Here is a 9,288-nt window from a genome sequence, read left to right as displayed (position 1 = left end):
AAGCTCTGGTGGTATAGTGCTTAAGGCATTTGACTACTAACCAGAAGGCTGGCAGTTCAAACTCACCAACCACTCCTTGGAAGGATGACTGGGCAATCTACTTCCATAGAGATATCACCTCAGAAACCCAAGGAGGGATCTCTATGAGGCAAAACCAACTCAATCCCAAATATTTTGTTTCATGAATTCATCTTCCTTATCCTAGAATAAAAATAACAACAATGAAAAAATGTATGTATAAAAATATGCATTATAATATTGTTTTAAATATTTTTTCTTGAATCATACAGTCATTGAAGTAATATTATTGGCATACAGAAATACCTGATATGTATTTAAATAAAAATATCAATTTTTTATTTTATGAGATTATTTTTCTAATAAGCAATGAAAAATAAGCTTGTGTATGTGTAAAAGGATACTATTAAAAAAAAACATTTTATCTTTTAAGTAACATCTATTAATCTAGAGATTTGTGAACAATTACATTAATTTTTCTCTTACATTTTACAGTTTAGTGAGGCAGGTAAATAATTGCACAAAATTTCATGAGTACTGTAATAGAGAAATGAGGTATGCCATGAATTACAGAACACGCATATCTACCTAACCTAGACAGTCAGGAAACTTGTCTTGAGGATAAAACTTAAAAATGTAATATGATAAATATATACAATTTGGTTTGAGGAAAATGCAGAGAAGGAACTGTTAAGTTGTAATAGTGTTAAAGTATGACCAAAGCATATGCAAACATCAGAAATCAGAGCTGGAACGGACCTTTTAAGAAATGAAGAGAAAATGTGACTTAACAAAGCAGCTGGTGCTTATAGAATGCAAGCAGAAGGATAAAAGAGGCAGATATGCATCTAGAGATTAGAGAGATTATCAGGGATTTAAAAATAAGGCTATTGAATGCGTGCCATCCCTCGGCCATTTAGAGGTATGTTCCTTATAAGATGTATTCCAATTCAAAATTTCTATGACCATATATTTTTTCGTTGGTATATTACAACTCCACTACTCCTCTGTCAGTTAGTCGTACTTTGGTGGCTTGTGTGTTTCTGTGAGTTTGGAGGCCATGCCACCATTATTTCAAATACCATCAGGGTCACTGGTGGTGGACAGGTTTCAGCAGAGTTTCCAGACGAAGGCAGACTGGGAAGAAGGACAGTCACTGTGAATTAGTTGATGTTCGTCTATCTCAGTCACTGTTTATATGACATATAATTGAGAACAAATGGCATTAAAGGACAAAGTCGAAGCTTCCTTGAAGTAATTGGCAAAAAACAGGGCTCCTGAAATTGATGGAATACTCACTGAGATTTTTCAACAAATGAATGTCGCAGTGGAGGCACTTCCTCATCTATGACAAGAAATTTGAAAGAAAACCACCTGTCCAACTGCCTGGAAGATATCCATAGTTGTGCCCATTCCAAAGAAAGGTGATCCAATGGAATGTGGAAGTTAGCAAACAATAGCATTAATATCACACACACAAGTAAAATCTTGCTGAAGGTAATTCTAAAAGAGTTGCAGCGGTATATTGACAGGAAACTGCTTGAAATGCCAGCTGAATTCAGAAGAGGATGTGGAATGAGGGATATTATTGCTGATGCTGGCTGAAAACAAAGAATATTAGAAAGATGTTTATAAACCAAAAAAACAAACTCACTTCCATTAAGCTAGCTCCAACTCATAGCAACCCTTCCTTGGGTTTCTGAGGCAGTATTAGTGTGGAAGTTGATTGCCCCATATTCCTTCCAAGGAGTACCTGGTGGGTTTGATCTGCCAGCTTGCTGGTTAACAGTCAAATGCCTTAGGCACTATGCCACCAGAGCTCCCAAAAGATGTTTATGGACTATGGAAAAGAATTTGACTGTGTGGATCATAACAAATTATGGATAACAAACATTGAGAAGAATGGGAATTCCAGAACACTTAATTGTGTTCATGAGGAACCTGTACATAAAGCAAGAGGCTGTCATTTGGACAGAACAAGGAGATACTACATGGCTTAAGGTCAGGAAGGGACTGCATCGGGTTGCATCCTTTCACTTTACTTATTCTCTATGTATGCTGAGCTAATAATCCTTGATGCTGGGCTATATAAAGAAGAATGCAGCATCAGAATTGGAGGAAAACTCATTAACGACCTGAGGTATTCAGACGACATGACCTTGCTTGCTGAAAGTGAAGAAAGTGAAGAGGACTTGAAGCACTTCCTGATGAAGATTAAAGACTACAGTCTTCAGTATGGATTGTACCTCAACATAAAGAAAATGAAAATAGTCACCAGTGGACCAATAAGTACCATCAAAACAAATGGAGAAAAGATGGAAGTTATCAAAGATTACATATTACTTGGTTCCACTATCAACACCTATGGAAGCAACAGTCAAGAAATCAGATGTTGTAGTGCACTGGGCAAATGTGCTGCAAAAGACCTCTTTAAAGTGGTGAAGAGCAAAGATGTCCCTTTGAAGACTAAGGTACACCTAACCAAACAATGGTACTTTCAGTAGCCTCTTAGGCATTTGAAAGCTGGCTAATGATCAGGAAGAACAAAGAAGCATTTATGCTTTTGAGGTGCATGTTGGTAAAGAATAGTGAAAGTACCACGGACTGACAGAACTAACAAATCTGTCCTGGACGAAGTGAAGGCAGAATGCTTCTTGGAAGTGAGAATGGCCAGACTTCTGCTTGAGGTGACAGATAGGGACCAATCCCTAGAGAAGAACATCATGATTTGTAAAGTGAAGGGTCAGCTGAAAAGCAGAAGGCCCTTAACAAGATGAATTCACGCAGTGGCTGCAACAATGGGCTCAGGCATAGCACGTGATGTGAGGCTGGCTCAGGACCTGGCGGTTCTTCGCTCTGTTGGACGCTGGGTTGCTATGAGTTGTAGCCCACCACATGGCACCTAACAACAATCACATATTACTCCTATTTTCTAGAAGAGTCTTAGAGACATAAATCATCTTCCCCAGTGTAACACAGAAAGTATCAAGTTATAAACCCTGGTTTCTAAGACAGTAGACCCAGGGTTCTTGAGTATTTTTTTTTTTTTTTTAGTAGTAAGACCAGATTTGTGACACAGGAAAAAAAAAAAAAAATTTCAGTGTTGAAATTGTTTGAAATGGTGTGGGAGTGAGGCAGGTGTCATGGCATTTCTTCGGTGACCTGGATATGATCTGGTGGAGCACAAACCAGAATGGTAGCCATAGAGGTGGAGATGTGTAGACTGGGAGGAAGATATTTGACAGAAAAGGCTATGTTAATGGTGAGCTTGAAAGGGAAGGAAGGTAAAATGGAAAACCTAGATTTCTAATTTGTGGTACCATAAAAAAAAAAGAAATCAAATCATTACATAATTCAAAGCTGAAACCTGACATCGCTGAAAGAGGTGAACCCAGGATGTCAAAGGAATTGTGAGATACATGATAGAAGATAGTGTGGCGAGGGTAGAATACTCAAGAATCAAATTTCTGACTAATACTTAGTTGCAAAAATTTAGGATTTATTTCAGTTCAAAATTTCTAGGAAAACATGGTTCATTTGTCTACCTTAAATTCTCAATGATTCACCTTCTACTTTGTTAACACTACAGATGGGGTTATATCAGATAAGGAAACATAATTTGTGAAAAAAAAAGTGTTTTTTTTTTTTTAAGAAATGACTTACATGACCATGTTGTTGTTGTTATGTGCCCTCTAGTCAGACTGACTCACAGTGACCCCTCCTTGAGTTTCCAAGGCAGTAACATTACAGAAGAAGATTGCCCAAACTTCCTTCCAGGGAGTGGCTGGTGGGTTTGAACCACCAGCTAGAGGAGGGGCAAAAAAACCTCTGTGCTTTATATGCCTTGAAATTTACAATAAGCTATTAAAATGTCAATTTCAAAATTTCTGACTTTATTAACTAAAGGATTAGCCTGTACTGCTAATTTGGTGTACTGTTAGAATTGAGGGAAGTGGAGGCAGGGTGAAATGAGTTTATAACTAAGATATATATACTCTAAGATTACTAAAATAATGAGCTTGGAAATTCCTCATATCTTGAAGTTTAGTGATTTTAAAAGTAATCATGTTTATATCAAGATATTCCACATGGTCTAGGACAATGGATTTTATTTGTTCTTGTCTTAACAACTGGAAACTTTAAATTTAGAATATTCTGTCAACAGTGTGCAGTGAAAATACATTCATTTTTATTTTGTTTTAAAAATATCCTTTATGATGTATAAATATAATGGTTTGGAGCTTTTTGTATAATCAAACCTGAAATATTTTGTTTCTCCTCAGTGATAACCACCAAGATAATTGTTATTATGATGTGATATGGAGACAAATTGATATCTGTCAACATTATTTGTTTCTGTAATAACAATGCATATATTTACGGAATTCTTCTTTTCTACCTCTCTGAAGCTTCACACTGACCAAGATAAAGGAGATGGAAATTTAAAATACATATTAACAGGAGATGGGGCTGGCAGTCTGTTCCTTATAGATGAAAACACAGGAGATATTCATGCTGCAAAGAAATTAGACAGAGAAGAAAAGTCTTTATACATTCTTCGTGCCAAGGCCATAGATAGAAAGACCGGGCGGCAGGTGGAGCCTGAATCTGAATTTATCATTAAAATCCATGACATCAATGACAATGAACCAAAATTCACCAAAGACTTGTACATTGCCAGTGTTCCTGAAATGTCTGGAGTCGGTAGGTATATGCTAATCCATTTAAACAAACTTTTCTTCTGTGTTTTCCAAAGTAATTATAATGGATATAAGGCTTTTCAAGACAAGAGCTAAAAATTATAAGTGGAAACTTCTCTTCCTTGTTAAGCAATTCATTTTTAATTATTTTCAGTTCCGTGCATCTTAATATCCTCTGCTATATTTTAATTGATACCTAAAATTATTGCTGAGAGTAGTTATTCCATTTCACTACAATCAACACCTTCACCTCTATGCCACATGACAATCAAGTTGAATATATTTTCTGCTCTCCATGAAAAGAATACGCAGTGTCAGCATATTAGAAAATGTGTATTTACATTATTTTAAACAATAACTAATGTTTGATTTGAAAAATTTCCCTTTTAAATAGTGACTCACTTGATCATTACAATCACCTTATGTGACAATCATGGAATATAGAACTTTAAATTCTTTATTGACTAATTAAGAGACCAAGATTCAAGAAAATTAGACAAATGAATTAAGATCAAATAACTTGCTTGCATCAGAAGAAGATTCCAAGTCTTTTCATATTATAGTGCAGATTTCACTATTGAACACTGAGGTTTTCATGCAAATTGAAAATAATTATTTAAATTTTTACTGCTGCCCACATTTTTATGAACCATATATTATTGCATTAGCTTTTCATCTGTGTGACTACATTCATCTCTATTAATATGAAAAGTTCAAATTTATTAGTAAGATAACAAAAACTGACTTAAAGATCAAATATTTCTATGTAACAATGATATAAAATTATTGTAAAACTTAAAGAAGACCTCATGGTACAGTGGTAAAGTGCTCAGATGGTAACTGAAAAATTGATGTTTTGAACCCATTTGGCAGAAGAAATATGTGGCAATCCATTTCTGTAGTGATTACAACCTTAGATATACTATAGTGGCAGTTCTACTCTGTGCTGTCAGATCACTATGAGTTGGAATTGACTGGACAGCATACAACAATGAAAAAAATATCCAAAATATGAAACCAGTTTCCCAACTCTGATACCGTTAATTTATTTCAAAATATTTTTTAAGTATATGATTTCAACATTATCATAATTAATATGTTTCAGTCTAAAATAATGCCTGTGTTAGGAGAATCAAACTTACGTACACTTGTACTGAGTTACTAATGTAAAGAGGTTTCCTAACTGTGTGTGCTGTCAGACCAGAATGACCAATGGTTGGTAAAGTAGATGTTCTTCTTCCTGTAAACCCTTTAGGAAATCTTATTTGTCTGTGGAAATCATAGTTCTATTGCTATTTCACTTATTCAGTCCAATAATGTGAAAGTGACTTATCAAATCAAATCAGCATCCTATAGAATCATAAAGCCCTACGATAAAACTTGAGTGCATCTTTATTCCTTTTTTCTTTTTTTTTAATGATTCTTAGTCTTGCACTGTTTCATGGTAAGTACTTTATTAATCCATATAATTCTATTGTGAGCTAATTTAGATATACATCATAGATTCCCTATTGGCTTACGTTGATGCTGTATTACTATACTCTGTGGGTACAAATTACACTCTGTGGGTCAGCTTTCTATTAAATGTGCATTCTAAAGTAGTTTGATTGTCTGGTTAACATCTGTAACTTTTGTAAAACATTATTGCTTCTCTTGTATGTATATTTCTTTGTCTGAGATTTTGGTATCTATCAGCAAATACAATTTTATTTATCTTTCAGAAAGAATAAGCATACTTAGAAGAAAAGAAAAGCACAATAAAAATGGCAGAAATATTTGATTATGAGAAATTTTAATTATAATTTATTTAGAGTATATCTTAATTTTCAAAGTATTATCTCACCTTAAAAATCATAATCTTGTTCTATCAGACAATATTAATATTTAAGCTCAGATAACCTGTATTTTCTCCTTGTATTATTTTGTGATATTTATAGTCTCCACCATGTTTACAATTCCAACAAAACTAAGAAAAATATTTAGAAGTGAGCTGTATGGCTTAGGTTACCATCTTTTGGAACTAACAAGTAAGGATTTCAGAAGTACAGATAGAACCACTAGTAAATATAATGCTATGGCCAAATTTAAAAAATTTGTTATATCGCAGTGTTGCTATATCACAAAATAGTGTCACTCTTTTATTACAACTCTCCTACTCTATTTAGAGGGAAAAAAAATCATGATTATTTTGAAGATATGATTCCATTTCTTTTGCTTATACAAATAAACCATTTTACATAGGAAAACCAAAGGATGATATTCAAAATTTTTTCTCACTTTGTGTGTGACCCATATGTTTACAATTAAACCTATGCAATACCAAAAAAAAAAAATAAAGTGTGCATCTATAAATGAAGGAATGCACAATGATTCATTACCAATATTATTTTCATTATATTAGTGATTTTCATTTAAATCAAAGAGTAGAAAACTATCATTAGTAAATTTTGGAGAAAAAAGAGTTCAGTGGAGTACAACAAAATGTCTATTATAATACCCTTTTCTGTAAAGCTACTGTCCAACATTCCTCTTTAATATTGCACTCCAACTAACTACTTGCCTTCTTATTTGTGTTCCTTTTCATATCTTAACATTCCTGTCGATCATGTTTCTCTCTCCCCAACTTCTTACTTTTTTCATTTACTCTGTTTCTTTCTGTCACTAAAGTATACTATATTTAATTTTGGCTTTCAGACTGATGAGTCAATTCCAATAAAATTTTGAAATCTGAAACTATTGGTAATTACCATCTACTGATGGAAATGTGTGTGTGTGTGTGTGATCAGAGCAAATAATCCGAATGACATGAAAGATATATAATTAAATAAAATGGAATATACTTTAGAGAAATATTTGTACCAGGTTCCTACATTTTCGTGTCCATTTCTAGTGGTCATTGTATCATTGATTAACTTCTTCAGAATGCTCATTTATAAAAACATCTCTCAGCTTTCTATATTTGCATGTGTTCCATTTTATTTGGACAAATTTCCATTATGTAAATATGGTGGTTTTGAAAGCATGCTCTTTGAATGACTGGATCTTTCCCCTAAATCTTCTCTCAAAAATTGTTCAGTTCCTTACCACTACCATAAATCCCTATATAGTTTTTCACTTGTTGCTCGCAACTATATTCACTATGAATATGTCTTTGTAAACAAGCATTTATAACCATTACAGCATAAAAAATAAGCTATTTCCTTTCTAATTTTATTACCAGATCATGGTAATTGTGTAATAATTTCTGAGAATAAAACACATGCACAAAAATTATCTTTCCATTCCCTATTATTCAATAGGTTATCATCTGCATTGCTAATACAAATAAACCACAAGAAATTGTTTCATTATACCTGTGTTTAATAACATCTTTAATTATTGCAGTGATCTTGAGAAGGGGGACAAGTAGTATATAAGGCTATTTTTTAGTTCTTTACTCACATCATAGGACTAGTTTCTAGTCTTTAGAATGTAACTTGGAGATATAACTTTAGACAGTTACTTCCTTATGTTTAGTTTAAGTATTTTTTGGGTAAATTCAAAGAACACATGCCCACAATATAGAGCAAAAAAAAGAAATAAATAAGAGTGAAAATTAACAATAAATGTATTAATTCATGTCAAAAAACATACAGAGATGCGTTACTGCCTGCACCCATTGTGAGAGGTTAAAATCATATCCCAATAAAAACCAAACTCACTGCCACCCAGTCGATGCTGACTCGTAGCGGCACCCTTTGGGTTTTCAAGGTGGTAAATCTTTAAGGAAGTAGAGTGCCCAGACATACTTCTATGAAGTGGCTGATGGGTTTGAACTGCCAAACTTCTGGTTAGAACTCAAATGCCTTAGGCACTACACCACCAGAGAGCCCTAAAATGATACCACAGTAAAAGAAAAATGAAACTGAAAATGAAATGAAATGGCAACGGCAACAAAATAAATAATTTCCTTTTAAAAAATATATATATATTATATTACTTATATTTTCAACATATTATTTATGCTTAATAATTCCTATGTCAATAATTTCTCCAGATGTGAAAGCAATTATTGTCTAACATCTATTCACACAAAACCCACTAAACCAAACCCATTGCCATTGAGTCAATTACAACTCATAGTGACCCATAGCACAGAGTAGAACTGCCTCAAGGGTTTCAAGGCTGCAAATCTTTATGGAAGCAAATTCTCTCATCTTTCTACTACAGAGCTACTGTTGTTTTTGTTGTTGTGTGCTGTAAAGTTGGACCAGACTCATAGCGACCCCTCTTTGGGTTTCTGAGCAGTATCACTACCGTGAGGTAGCAGAAGTAGATTGCCCAAACTTCCTTCCGAGGAGTGGGTGGTGGGTTTAAACTGCCAGCCTTCTGGTTAGCAGTCAAGTGCCTTAGGCACTACGCTACCAGAGCTACTGGTGGATTCAAATTGCTAATGTTTTGGTTAGCAGCCAATTGCTTTAGCCACTGGCCTACCAGAGGTCCTCATATTCACACAGAATTTATATAAAATATAAATGAAATATAAGTCATAAAAGTCATTAAGTTGAACTGCTCAACATAACTGTGTGTG

General features: G+C 34.1%; 1 protein-coding gene across 1 annotated transcript in view; it reads left to right on the top strand.

The window, feature by feature from the left end:
• The window catches only part of CDH9 (cadherin 9), a 141,298-nt gene that overhangs the window by 98,595 nt on the left and 33,415 nt on the right, over window positions 1-9,288 (top strand). The window contains exon 2 of the mRNA XM_007958090.2: window positions 4,428-4,722. Coding sequence (XP_007956281.1) covers window positions 4,428-4,722 — 295 coding nt within the window. The remainder of the gene's footprint in view (window positions 1-4,427; window positions 4,723-9,288) is intronic.

This window comes from Orycteropus afer, unplaced genomic scaffold (assembly GCF_000298275.1).
Source record: "Orycteropus afer afer isolate SDZICR_OR568_19922 unplaced genomic scaffold, OryAfe1.0 scaffold00849, whole genome shotgun sequence".
NCBI classification, from domain to species: Eukaryota; Metazoa; Chordata; class Mammalia; order Tubulidentata; family Orycteropodidae; genus Orycteropus; species Orycteropus afer.
Note: the sequence above shows the minus strand (reverse complement) of the source record. Positions and strands in the feature narration are given on the sequence as shown.